The sequence below is a fragment of the Peromyscus eremicus genome, chromosome 22, assembly GCF_949786415.1.
Source record: "Peromyscus eremicus chromosome 22, PerEre_H2_v1, whole genome shotgun sequence".
In the NCBI taxonomy this organism is placed as follows: Eukaryota; Metazoa; Chordata; class Mammalia; order Rodentia; family Cricetidae; genus Peromyscus; species Peromyscus eremicus.
The window spans coordinates 19,754,193-19,768,734 of NC_081437.1; the positions used below are offsets into that span (position 1 = coordinate 19,754,193).

The following is a 14,542-nucleotide window of genomic DNA, read 5'->3' on the forward strand; positions in this document are numbered from 1 at the left end:
ATCATTTTTATGTCCCTTTTCCGGGATGAAACAGCTGAGTTCTGCAGGCGGTCAATGACAGTCTCTATGTAGTCAAAGGTCAGGGTTTGAGTCTGGACACTAAGTTCCGTGTCTGGGACCTGCACAGTTCACCAGGCCACCAGAGCATGAGTTAAGTATGCCAGTGCTGAGTCTGTGTTTGTCGAAGCTGGACTGGTAACATAACAAGTGTAGACGGGAAGAGAGTGAATCAGCCCCCTTGGCGGCAGCTGACAAACGGCTCCTTCCCCTTCTCTTCCTGGTATGGCAAGTGGGAGGAGGATGAAGCAGGTTTCACAAGGGCAGGTGCCCAGAATTCACAGTCATCTGGTGCCAAGATGCAGTCCTCACTAATACATTCACACACTTTCCTCTGTGTACATGGACGTACGAGTAGAGAGTGTGTGACTCGCTGTGTGTTGGTTTGGTCCTTCCTGGATTATGTAAACCTGTGACTATTGCCAAGAGCTATCCATGCCTGGAGCTGGTTCTTTCCCATTGGCCGAACTTTGTTTCATTTTCCTGGGAGGCGTATCTTTCAAGTTGCGGGGCAGTGATAGCTACAAGTACCTCCTAGGAGTTCAGTGACTCCACCAGCCGAGATGACAGCAGACGAGCTGGTTTTCTTTGTGAATGGCAAAAAGGTAAGCAGGAGTTGCCTTTTGGTTTGGAGTTCCTGCTGTCTGGGAAGGGACGTGTGTCATCTCTCTTACCTGGTCCCTCTGATTTAATCTGGTTTCGTTTTATCCCTTAAAAGGCATTGCTGTAGTTTGGTAACTTTAGAGCAAGAAGAACACAGGCAAGACTCTCAGAGGGCAAAGGAGGCAGGGAGAGGGAGGAGAGAAGGGTGTCCACTCTGTGGTAGTGGTCACCCTGACTCAGAGGCAGGAAAGGAACAGAGTCTAGGTAAGGTGGGGAGTCATCAACACCCGTCCATTTCCGTGTTTAAGTAAATGCAGCCTAGTACTTTGATGGCTCTCTTTACCGAGAACAGCAGCAGGAATGTGTTTCCACGCTCATGCCGGGATATAAAACACATAGAGCTGTCAATTCTGATGTATCCTGTATTATAGCTTTAACAACTAGAACTGATTTACTGTGTGGGGACATATACTGACACCTTGTGGCAAGCCATTATTATTATTATTATTATTACTTTCCTAAAGGAATCCTCCCTCTGCCATCTCTCAGTTCTTTAAATAAATATTGCAAACCCCTTAAACGTCGCTGATGCATGAAGATGTAGGAAAAGTGGCATGGGGACCATAAATCCCTGGTAGCCTGAGAATCTTTGCTACTTCCGTGCAGTGCTGGCAGAGAAGGGGGCGATGAGTGTATTTTCTCCCGTTCTATTTACCTCCCTGCAAGATACTCACAGCACTCCAGCCCCTCCCCACTTGAGAATAAACAAGATCGGAAAAGAGGATCCCTCATGCTCCAATGTAACCGGACAGTTATAAATATGAGTGGGCCAAAGGGTCCCCAAAGAAGAACGACCTTACTTGTTTTGTTGATACCTTTGTGTTGATTGGGGGAAACTGAGGCACTGCTGAGGGAATTTTCAAGAATGAACATGTGCTTCTTGCTAGGGACTTAAACTGCCAGGAGTTCCAGGAGACATTTCAATACGAGTACTGTCAAGCCTCCTGGATTCAGATTGAGTGATCCCACCTCTGGGTCCCCGGGTCCAGGATCCTCTATCTGAAATGATTCTTTTTTTTTTTTTTTTTTTTTTTTTTGAGTTGAGCTGCTGGTACCAAAACAAAAGCTAAGAGCTAGGTCAAAATGTCTAAGCTGTTGGTAGTAAGGTCCTTGCATCCGATATTTTCTCTTGTACTCAGCAGTAACATCATGCAGGTGTAAGAAACAGCTGTTAAATTGGCTTTCTAGAAACACTGTGTACACAAAGACGTCTCCTTTGGGGCATTAATGTGTGTGTATGTATGTATGTATGTATGTATGTATGTATGTTTTCCAGTGAGTTAGTAGCAGGATCCAAGGACTCTTAAGGTCATGTCTTACTCTAAAGTTTTATTATATATTAAGCTGTTGATTTGCGTGTGACCCACCGCTTTTCTGAAGGGACAACTTGCAGTCAGGCTCTGTGTCTGTAAAGGAGTGTTTTTGAGGTGAACTGGCTTGGCTGAAATGACTTCTCTTTGTATTTTCTTTGCACTGTAGTGGAGTGATTTTTAGATTTTTTTTTTTAGAGAGTCGTATCCTACCAGTCCCTTCTATCTCTGGAAGGTTCTGATCCTGTCAGGTTCTCACGATGAACAGCCAACCATGTTCATCCTTTAAAAAGATGTGGGCTCTTGGGAAACTGCCAGAAGGATGAAGAGGCCATGCAGAGGGTAAAGACTGCTTTTGCAGTAGTAATAAGCAGAACAGAGGCAGATTGGGTAAGTCTGGATTAATTTCCTTTTTCAAGATGCTCTAGGCATTGGGCCATAGACATTGTGCAAAGACGTTACCAAAGAAGCTGAGGAAAGATGGTGGCTTGTGTTCATCTGGGAGCAGGCAGGTGACAGAGGACAACATGTAGGAGCCAGTTTCTTCTTCCCCTGTGTGGGTCCCAGTGATTAAACTCAAGTTGTCAAGCTTGGTGGCAAGTGCCTTTACCTCCGAGCCATCTTGCCTGCCCCTCTCTGTCTCTTCCTTCCAGGATAAATGTACTGAATCACGTGTGTGTGTGTGTGTGTGTGTGTGTGTGTGTGTGTGTGTGTGTGTGTATGTAAGCATACAAACAACTTTATATATTTAGCAAATATGTATAGCTATATGAAACATATACTCCTTCTGGATAATTGAGAGTGACAGACATCACATCTCTTCATTTTTATCCTAGGAATAAAGATGTTTTTAGAGATGGACAGTCCATTTATGGAACTCAGAAAATACAGCACTATGATATGAAAGCACTATGTGTCTCATGCACATTTATTATAATTTCCCCACTGATGTCATGTATCATCAACCAGCAGAGTCAGACCATGGATGCCATGGCTTTGTCATCTCATCTCATTGAACTTGCAACAGCTCCCATGTTTCCTTAGTCTCTAGTGACATTCTCATTTCTGAAGAGAACAGGCCAGATATTCCTTAGGGTGACACTAATTCTGAGTTTTTCTCACGCTGTCTTATAACTCGGTTCCCAGTCGGCTGTTTGGGCAGGACTACCCCCGGGAAGTAATGTGTCTATTTCTGCAGCATGTCCTATCAGGGGATATATCATATCAGCTTTGCCAAAAGTGACTTGAACTTTCAACTCTAGGCTAAGGCAGTGTCCATTAATTCTCTTCCCCAAAAAGCAACTCTTTTTTTCTTATTTATTTATTTATTTGTTTTTTTGAGACAAGGTTTCTCTGTGTAGCTTTGGTGCCTGTCCTAGATCTCGCTCTGTAGACCAGGCTGGCCTCGAACTCACAGAGATCCTCCTGGCTCTGCCACCCAAGTGCTGGGATTAAAGGCGTGCGCCGCCGCCGCCGCCGCCGCCGCCGCCGCCGCCGCCGCCGCCACCTGACCTTTAGTTTTTTATTACTACATTTTTATGCATTTATTCTGTGTGTGCACGTGCGTGTGTGTGTGTGTGTGTGTGTGTGTGTGTGTGTGTGTGTGTGTATGTGAGAGAGTGAGTGTGTGTGAGAGAGAGAAGATATGAATGGAACTCAGCTCACGTCATTAAGCCTGGTGGCAGGCACCTTTACCACCTGAACCATGCTGCTGGCCTATCAACCCAAATTTTTACAAACCTGCTTCCCCACAGTGTAAGTTACTTTAGTATCACTGTCATTACAATGCCTGGCTGGATCAATTCAAGGAAGGAAGGATGGATTTGTTTCGATTCATGATTTCAGAGGACTTAGTCCACAAATACACTTGAACAGACAGACCGTCCTGGTCATGAAAGAGTGTGGAGGACAGTTATCTACAACATGAGACGGAGAAAGAAGAGCCAAGGCTGGGTGTAGCCTTCAAAGCCTACCCGCCATGACCTACTTTCACCAGTTCCCCCAGCTCCCTCCCATCAGCTGGGTAACAAGTATTCTAAACAGGACCCTGTAGGGAACCTTTCAGATTCAATCTGAGTGATACCTGCCAAGTATTTTCCCCTCGGGCTTCTGTTGAGAGAGTATTCCATGCCACTCCTCAAAAATAGCATGACTGTTCCTTGCAGATATTCAAGGGAGGGTGGGCCTAAAGATGTGATGATGTATAGAAAGCCTTGAATAGGGGAGCAGATGACGTCTTCCGACAAGTCAAGATGTGTGCTCAAGGCGCGGGGCTGGGAGAGATGAATGGATTTTCCATCCAATCAGATCAGGTTGCCAGGGAAGTGGGAGGCAGGACAGCTAGAATTGAAGACTGATCGGATTTAAAAGGCTCTTGAGAGATACTAAGGAACTTACCTTGAATTTATATGGTCACAGCAGGTGTGTGTGTGTGTGTGTGTGTGTGTGTGTGTGTGTGTGTGTGTGTGTCTGTGTCTGTGTCTGTGTTGGGGCTAGTGTGACACTATGAAAGAGGAAGGAGCAACATGAGAAGTAGCATGCTTACGGTCACTGATGCCCACCAGAAGGGCGATAAAGGTCAATTTTATTTGCATTCATGATTTTTTTTCCTCCAAGAAAAGAAGCTTCAATAACCAGAATATTGAGCAAGCTGGACTCCTGGGGTGTTATCATAAAACAAAGCTAATTTTTTAAAAAAAATTAATTTTAAATTAAAATTTAAAAATTATACAAGTATGTATTGTATGCTGATCACATTACACATATAACCCTCCCTCCACTTCCTCCCCTCCTCCCTCCTGTTAGTTCTCCTTTTCCCTTACATAGTTTCACTTCTTTTGTCATATATATACACTTTATGTATAGACAAAATCTATGGATCCCAAATGAGAGACAACAGAATATTTGTCTAAGAATTCTAACTTGTATCTCCCACTTTCCTTTAAACTTCGTTGAAGGGGGGACATTCTGCAAGTTTCAGAAATGTACTATCTGGAGTCAGTCCAAAAATACTGTTATTGGGGCTGGGGTGATGGCTCGGGAGATAAGAACACTGGCTCTGTAAGCATGAGAACCTGAGTCTGAATCCCCAGCATCCATAAAGAAAGCCAGGGATGGCCACACGTGCCAGTGTTGGGGGTTGGAGACAGGCAGATCCCAAGAGGTCGTGGGCCAGTCAGTCTAGTCTCTATGGTGAGTTTCTCTCTCTCTCTCTCTCTCTCTCTCTCTCTCTCTCTCTCTCTCTCTCTCTCTCTCTCTCTCTCTCTCTCTGTATGTACATGCATCCACACACTCACCTGCATGAACTGCATACATACATATCACACACAACACAACACACATATATATATACACACAATTTTATTTTCTAGTAAAGTTCCCCCAGTCTAAACTTAGAATGAAGTCATGAGATAGTAAGAAAGATGTCACTTATAATTGGCTCTGTTTTAAGGTGGCCTTTCAACTGTTCAGAGCGAACTCTTTTGATGTCTTCAAGGGTTCTTCAGGGACCACTGCATGGAGCATTTGCTCACAGATCCCATGACCCAAGTGACATGCATTTCTTAGGCCCTGTGCTTTCTTTCAGCCTCCAACATGAAGGGTCTATTGTATAAAGAAGCAGTCTAGTAGAGGTCCCATCACTTCCTTTAGGCAATCCTCCTGAGAGTGACTTAAACACACTCAAACCAACCCTGTGTACATTATAGATGGTCTGTAGTATGTTCACTGCTAACAAAATTCTTGGACCTACTAAATTCTGGCAATTATGAACCAATACTTCCACTTCTTTCTTTTAAGTTTAAGTAGGAGTTTAAACACATCAGTTTTAGTTAGCAGCGTTATGTTAGGTCAAGCTTTAGCTGTGGTGTGGCAGATCACTATATGTCTGTTCTATGCTGAACCTGCAAGAATAAGGGTCCTGAATGGTGATGTGTCAAGTGGGAGGACCGGGGATAAGAAATAAAACAAGAAATAAAGAAGCCAAAAGCAATAGTTGGGACCAGGCGGTCTTGCATAAGCTGATGACTCACACCAAGCAAATTTATTAAGAAGTACAGCCTCATATATTTGATTTGCAGAGGGGAAAAAATGGCCAAGGTCAGCAGAGAGCTAAGTCAGGCAAGGCTGGCAAAGGGAACCTGGAATTCCCCCAGACACAGCTGTCTTAGGACTGATAACCCCAGCTCAGGGGATTAATTCAGGTCCCCAGAAGCCACAACCTTGACTCTTCTGAGAAGACACTGGCTCCAGCCCTAGACTGGCTTTGCCAAGTCCACACCTGGACAAGAACAGAACTAAAGTTCCCTTTGTTCTTCCATCAGGGCCTCTGAGAAAGTCCTGGTTGGTCTGGCTCCTGACACTACACTTGCAAAGGAAGAGTGGTGGATTGATGTATGGTGTGAAGGGTGTTCCTTCTCTTAGTTTGAGGTGTGAGGCAGATATTTCCTCCCCTTCAACTTGAAGAAACACTAGGACCCATAGCACAGTTCTCTTAAAGAATCTCTTACCATAATTTCTGTGCCTTTAAGTATGAGGAGTAGTGAAATGGGGTCTCAGATCTCTTTTGAAGGTTTACATCTGGGGAGAGCATCTCACATCATAGATGACTTTTCTACCTTACTGAACATGTGGATGGGTTTTTGGCTTGAGATTGCTCTTACATGCTGGCATATTCTTGTTGCTGCTGGGGTAGCTTGTTCACTGTGAGCATGGACTATACAACCAGCTTTCTATCATCACATACAGCATCTGAGCAGACACACTCAAGGAAACAAAGTTAGGGTCTGCGTGCTGACAGCTCCAGATACCCCTGGAATTTGTAGCTGGGATGAGGCAGGAGAAATGAGATGATATGCTTCAGTTAGAGGAGATTTTGCCATGCTCTTGCTGGCATAGAATCTTAACATTCTGTGGTGTGTCCAGGTGGAGTTCTAGGACTTGAAGGCATGATCATATCTCATAGTGCATGTGTTTGTTTTTTGGAATTATCGAGAAAAATACCTTGACTGCCATGGTCTGTTCAGAATGTGCCCATTAGCTCTACAAATTTTGGGGTGAGATGTGGAAGTAGGGAAAGCAATGGAAAAAGAATGGATAGGCAAATCTTTGATGCGCTTTCTTTTCTTTTCTTGGCAGGTGGTGGAGAAGAATGCAGACCCCGAAACAACTCTTCTGGTCTACCTGAGAAGAAAGTGTATCCTGACCCTGCAATGGGAGTGAGGATGAGGGGACAATGGGACTCTTCTCTGAAGCTTACATCGTTTCCCAGTGACCAGGGCGGGGCCTTGAAGGAGTCTGGACAGCTGCAGTAATCAATAGTTGGGAGACCTTGAACACTCCTTGGCTGTCTAGATCGTAGCTCTCGGGTCTCAGATGAGAGGACTGTTATGGTGTTCTTTCAGATTTTCTTCAGTGAAGAGTTTAGTAATTCAAGGATTTGATTCTGTGCCCAAGAAGACCCTTCCTCATCAGCCCCTGTGAGCTTCACGGTCATTCCCCTTGGGAGCAGTGGGCCCTTCTTTAATTGACATTTGCTTATATAGAAGACTACCCAGGAGCCTCTCTGGCTCCATAGAGGCCCAGAGAGACCAGGGAAGGGTTTCTATTCTTTTCCTTGCATTATTGGGCACTGAACCTAGGGCCTTCCATATACTAGGTAAGCTCTATTTTGCTGGGTATTCCCAGACAATGGTTGTGTACTGGAAAAGGATGATCACAGTGGGAACTGTATAAGGCACCAACTGCTTAATGGCCAGCTTTAGAGACATCAAGGGCAGGAGTCTCCTTAGGGCAGTGGTTCTTAACCTTCCTAACGCCGAGACCCTTTAATGCAGTTCCTCATTTTGTGGTTACCCCCAACCATGAAATTATTTTTATCACCACCTCATAACTGTAATTTTGCTACTGTTATGACTTGTAATGTAAATATCTAATGTGCAGGATATCTGATTTGCAATCGCTGTGAAAGGGTCATTTGGCGCCTTCCCCCCACAAAGTGGTCACGATGCCTTAGAGAGTCCTGGGTTGCTGCTCTTCATCCATTGTGGAGAGGGCTTCTGTAGGATCCCCTATACATTTTGTTCTTTCAGGTTATTGAAGTATTCTGGGACCCTGGATCAAAAACAACAGAAAATATTGATGCTGATATTTAATGAACACTTACTATGGACAGGCAATGTTCAAAGTTGTTTGTGTAGCTGATCTCACATAACCTTCACAGAAATTCCATGAAAGTGTAACATTGTTCCCTTTTGAGAGGCAGTAAGGTTGACTGATTAAGTAACCTGCTTTTCACTAAGTATATTCTGGGCAAGTTCTGGCAGACCCTGGATAGAAGCCTAGAGCCACGTGCTTTACTTCCCACCTGGGCTGGAAACACTCCAGGGGCCTGATGTCAGGACTATGCTCATTTTGACGTCTGTCTGTGGTGTACTCCTCCCCCTCTGAGAGGTATGCCTGTGGCTCCTTTGAGTGAACCATTTGCTCAGTACTCACAGAAGTGAGCCCAGAATCACAGCTTTACCGTTAGTTCACTCCCTTCCTATCAGGGAGTGATATGGCGGATGACTTGGTGTGACCCTGGTGGCCCTTCTGTGGCAGAGGGTTCAGTGGGTAGGCAAAGGGGGACACTATTTCCAGTCCAACTCCACCAGGAGGTTGCTGAGATGAATTTCAATGTTCTGAAAACAAAGCTAATTTTAGTTTCCTGCTAGTTTTTGTTTTTGTTCTGCAAGCCTAAGAACCCCAGAAACGCCTAATTGCATGCAGTGGACTGATTTGAAGATCAAAGCTCAAATGAAGTTTAAAATGGAAAGTTGCCATGCAAAGTCTAAAGTCCTTTTCATTATTGCAGTCTGAGAGCAGGAAAAACGTTCCTAGCCTTGCTTCAACTCTGGGGTTTCTACAAAGATGCCAAGATAAAGCCTACACGGCCACCATCTCTGTGCACATACTTTCTAGCTGTATCAACAGCAAATAACGTCACATACCTTGGTTAATGAGACCAAAGAAGCAAACCAAAGAACTTTAGGTCTTAGGAGGCCTCTTTGGCTTAAAGAAAAAATGTAGCAAGAAGAGGAGGGAATTACACAACTCTGAGAGTCAGGAGGCTTCTGAGTCAGAGGATTATAACATACAAGATGACACTCTGCATCTCATATGACCGCTGAGGCCTCAGCTTGTTTTTGCTTTGCATTTTAATCTGCAAAGAAACAGCAGCTCTTGTCTGCTACACAAATTGCTGTGGAAAAGCAAGAGCTTTTAAGTGTAAGATGCGATGTTGTTGTTCCTTGTTAATTTTATCTGGAAAATGGAGGACATGGCCAGCTGCTAATAGCTATCTGTGTCTCCCATCCTCAGAAGAGATATGAGTTCTTAGGGGACTGACAGAAACTCAGCAGTTTCTGATTCGAGGAAGGTGGCCACGTGGCTGCTGTGGGTTTGGAACAGCCTACTAGTTAGCAAGGTAGTTTTCTTTCCACAATATATGTAAGAGCTGGGTCCATTATTGGCTCCCAGTCTTTAAAGCTCTTTATTTTTAACTTGTATATATTTTGTGAGAGATTCAAAAGCCTACGCCCAGCTTTGGTTTTGGTTTCCAGCTTGAAAATTTCAGGGTAAAAATCCAGGACTTGGTAAGTCCCAGAACATATCATTGCCTGGCTGACACACCATATGCTCAGTCTTTGAGGTTCATGATTCTCTTGCTTAGACCCTGGGGGAACCTTGACCCTGGAACTCGTGTCCTGGATGGTGCTTCGTGGGTGCTGACTCATCTGTTCAGTGGAGGTGATCTGTTCTCACATCTGTAGGGCACAGCCCTGCCTCATGGAGTGAGGAGGTCATGGCTCTGCTGCCTCCTGGGTCAAGGGCTTGAGCCGTGTGTAAGCTCTGTCTGTGAGGCTCTGCCCAGCATTCCCATCCATGTGTAGAGTCCTTTCTCTGGATCTGTGTCCTTAACAAGTGGCTGCTCAGTGGGGCTGAGCGGGACCAAGCTTGGCTGTGGAGAAGGTGGCTGCGGGGCATGTACGGTGATGATCTCCAAGTATGACCGTCTTCAGAACAAGATCGTGTATCCTTTGCCTGCTGGTGGTGGTCCATAGGAGGGTAGGATGTGGGGTTACCTTTGTGAGTGAGTGTGTGAGTATGTGTGTTTCTGAGAAGACTCCAATCATGAACAAGGAGTGCAGAATGATGTCTTGTGGGGTATCTTTTCTGGCTGATGAATGGGGGCCGAACTCTGAACTATTGATAAAACAACCATTCTACAGTCCAGGCTAACATGCCATACCATAAAATCCCTCTCCAACTCCCCATAGTAAGTCCCTGATTTCCTCCCCAGTTTCCTTCACCACCAAGGAAGGGCCTGATACTCCTCAAATTGAACAATATGTAGAACTCATGAACTAGGCCTACTTGTTTCTTGATCTTGCTATAAACTTCTTCCTGTCCTGCATGTCCTCTCATCCAGCGCTTTCTGCCTGGAAATACTGGACCCAAATAGCATCTCCTCTAAGACGTGCTCCTTGATTCTCCCAAGGCTGAGTTAGGTCCTCCATGTCTACACAAGTTCCTTAGTGTCCTCTGGACAGTCCCCCTGAATCATTTACTGTCAGATTTTTACATTACATCTTCATACCCACTTCTGTTCTCCCATGCTGAGTGTAGCTATTGCAGGGTAGGGATTTCATCTTATTTACCCTTACTCCCTCTGGTATATTGATGGCATTAGAAACCGACGCTGCCTCAGTCTCAGATGGCATGGAGCCCCCTTTGTTCCTGTCTCAGGGTCTTAGCTAGAGAGGCAATGACACCAATAGCAGACACAAGAACATAGTGTTGAGCAAAGAGATGCGGAAAGGCTCCAGGCCTTATCAGGTCCTGCACTGCTCTGATGACCTCAGTAGCAAGGAAATGACCTTAATCTGTGCTTCTAGTCACTTTTCCGTCAATGCCTGCCTGGCCCCTATCTGCTCCTTGCATCATGTTGCTGTGACAACTGTGGAAGGCATAGGAAACACTCAGAAGCTGCATCCCGTACAGGTGAGTGGGGTGGTGAGTGGGGAGCCGGGACATTTCACGGGTTGGCCTCGGTTGGCCAAGTCTGCAGCTTTGCTCTGGGTTGTTGGAAGAAGCTTCACTGCTTGAGCAAAGGAGGTTGTTCCAGGGCTCTCTCCAAATCTCTTCTAGATACTACAAGGTAGAAAGAGTGGGCATCAAAACCCAAAGCTCCCTCATCCCTAGGGTCAGGATGGTATAACACTGAATGACCCCAAGGGAACAACAAAATCAGCTGAATCTAATGTCTAGGGGTATCCTTGCTCCAGACCTGGGAAGGCAGGGAAGGACACCTTATTCTTGAGTATGCTTTGACAACCCACCGTCTCCCAGATTCCAGATTTCCATGGCTCCCGATGATAAGCCCATGTGCTCCCTATCATGTGGAATGCTTATTCCTGTTGCACCACTCACCTCCCACTCTTGGACAATACAAATGTTGAATTAGTTACTTTATACATTGCTGGTGCAACATGCCCAATAGAAGTAAGTCGAGGAAGGAAGAACTTACTGGGGGTACTCATTAACGTGGTAGGGAAGTAGTGGTGGTAGGGGCTTGGGGCCACTGGACACATGGCATCATAGATAGGAAGCAGTGAGCAATGGAATGTGCATGTCCAGCTAGTTTTTCCCCTTCTATTTAGTCTTAGATTCAGCCATTTCCTTCCCTCAGCCTAATCTCGATAAGTCCCCGTAGCCTTGACCAGAGGCAAACCTAATCTAGATAATTCATCACAGGATTTACCCAAAGGCTTGTTTCCTAGTTGGTTATAGGTCCTATCAAGCTATAAATCAATATTAACCACCACAAATATGGACTACCAGACCTTCACTCTCTTGAGAAAGAAGGATAAGATAATAGAAAGGGCTGGGTATGTGACTCAGTTGGCAGAGTACTTGCCTACCATGCATGGAGCTCTGGATTGGATCCTCAGCACCATATAAGATAGATATGGCACATGGCCCACTTGTAATCCTAGCACTGGGAAGGTAGCAGGAAAATCAGAAGTTCAAGACTGTCCACAACTTTGCTATCCATAGCAATTTTATGGCCAGACACAGACTTAAAAATGCCTGACTTGGGTTTCCTCCCTTGTGGAGCTGGACCACTTGGAACAGTGAGGGATCTATGCACAAATCTAGGGGTTTGAAGAGAGAATCTGAGTGTTCTTAGGCCAAGTAGACACTGGTGGGAGCAGAGAACAGTGGGCAGTTTTTTCACTGGGGTAACTGAGGCAAGGGTTCTTAGGAAAATTGCATCCAGAAATGCCTCTGGTGTTAAAACTGGCCCATAGTCCTCTCTTGACAACTTGAGGAAACATCTTTCAGGAGGTCACACCTTCCTCGGTCTCCTTCCCTGACACCAGGCACTGGGGCCCCCAGATGAACAAACAGGTTCTATTCCACAGGAGGAGCATCCAATCCAGTCTGTGAGATCAGAGTAGGGTGAGGCTGTTTCTTAGACAGGAAAAGGGGACACCCCTAAACCTGCCCAACCTGTAGGAAGTGTGAGCTTAATTTGGGCCTGTCTTAGTCTACGTAGCTAAATAAAGAATGAGTAGTATGAATACAGAGATTTGTACCCTCCCCTCCAACAGTACAAACCCTTATTCTTGGTGTTATTTTATCTCTATATAAACAACAGGGCCAGAGTCTGCTCCTTGCCCATTTGTTTTTCTTGGTTTCTGGCTTTCCCATGTTTCCTCCTGTCTCCCATTGGTATCACGTGACTCAACGGCTCAGCCATAGACTGCTACAGAGTCTAGGCTGAGGCCGCAGCCCTACCCTTCTCTGTTCTCACACCCTCCCTAGGTAAGTTAGATACCCACTGCCTGCAAATGGTGCCCACATTTGTACTTTCAATTTGACCCCTCTTCAGAAGTCAGACTCATTTACAATTGCCTACTTGACACCACTGTTTAAATGTCTAATCTCAATCTTATTAAAAACCTATTTTCCCATAACGTCTTCCTTCTTGGGTATTGTTCTACCTGAGTCAATGGCAAAACGATCCACTCTATTTTCTCATGATAAGAATCTAGGAGTAACTTTGATTCTCTCATATACTACCCCCTATCCATCCAGAAGTGTGGTCCACTCTCCAACCCAAACCATCTATGACACTTCCCCTATCTGTTTTTACTCTTGCTATTTGGTCCATGCCATCACCTCTATTTGACTGGCTATACCATATCCCCGTGCCCCATTTCTGTGTGGCCCAGAATGGCTGTTTTTTTCCAAACCATGAATCACATCACTGCTGGCTGAAATCTCCCAAGGCTTCCCATCACACAGAGAAAGTTCTGTATCCTGTCCTGGCCTGTGAGGAGCTGCTTTTCCAGCCAAGGTGTTTAGCACCAGCAGGTTCCACCCATGTTCTCTCAGCCGCTCTGGCACACCAAGCTCATTCTGAGTCTTCTTGCTGACTGTTCTCATTCCCTGATCCAAACTGTGATATTGAAGCCAGACGCAAGATCCTTTCTGGAGTGGCCTTTTCTGACCAGGCTCAGGAGACACCAGTCTTTGTGGATCATGTCACCCTGTGCAAATTCTCTACACAGCACTGGGCACCACATGGAATTTTTCTTATTCCATTTTTTAAAATCAGTATTACCCTATTACAATGTGGACCTCCTGTAATCTCTCCCCTTTCTTGTCTCTGTTTATAGGACATTTCCATGCCTAGTGTGTACTGGGTTTATAGTCTGGGTACAAAATTAATGAATAGACTGTAGATAGAGAGGTTACAACAGCCTGTGAGTTTTACTTAAGTACCAAGAGAGATTCCCAAGAGGAAAAAGAAAAGAAAAGAAAAAGAAAGAAAGTCACGTGGATGAGGAAAGGGGCCTTGTGGTCAAAACCTACCAGTTTGGGGTGGGATTTTTTTGTGACATCCCATACATAGAGTAAACTCAGTTTAGCTTGGGCTCCAGTCTGCATGTCCTTCCTGTTCTCAGAGGGTGCCTTCACTCAACAATCCAGAATGCGGTACCAGGTTGGGATAAGACACACGCTGGTCCTTCAGAAGTGGTGCTTGAATTGCACTGTAGGTTTCTGTAGCCAGAGGAATACAGCAGAGTGCTTCTATTTAGGATTCATGAGCCTGGGCCAATTCCTGAGTCTCCTGAGTGAGAATAGTCACTGTTCCCCCAAGAGACTTGTCCACTAATAGCTAACACTGACGGATGCCTACAGAATGCCAAGTACAGTGCCAGGAGTTTAAGGTAGTCCCGGCACCTGCAATCCAGCTATTCAGGGGGCTAGGGAAGCAAAATCTCAAGTTCAAGGCCTACCTACACTACACAGTGAGACACCATCACAAACTAACAGTAGAAAAAGGGCTGTGGACATTGTTCAGGGATAGGACCTAGGGTCAATCATCAGTAAACAAACAGAAAGAAAGGGAGAATAAAGAAAAGGATGAAAAGAGTATTTCTTTAAATGAATTACATCTT

At 45.2% G+C, this 14,542-nt stretch overlaps 1 protein-coding gene across 1 annotated transcript in view; it reads left to right on the top strand.

The window, feature by feature from the left end:
• Positions 1–370: 370 nt before the first annotated feature.
• Positions 371–14,542, top strand: part of Xdh (xanthine dehydrogenase) — a 65,660-nt gene continuing 51,488 nt past the window's right edge. Inside the window, exons 1-4 of the mRNA XM_059248464.1 lie at positions 371–662; positions 7,167–7,224; positions 10,005–10,101; positions 10,967–11,072. Coding sequence (XP_059104447.1) covers positions 621–662; positions 7,167–7,224; positions 10,005–10,101; positions 10,967–11,072 — 303 coding nt within the window. The 5' untranslated portion in view covers positions 371–620. The remainder of the gene's footprint in view (positions 663–7,166; positions 7,225–10,004; positions 10,102–10,966; positions 11,073–14,542) is intronic.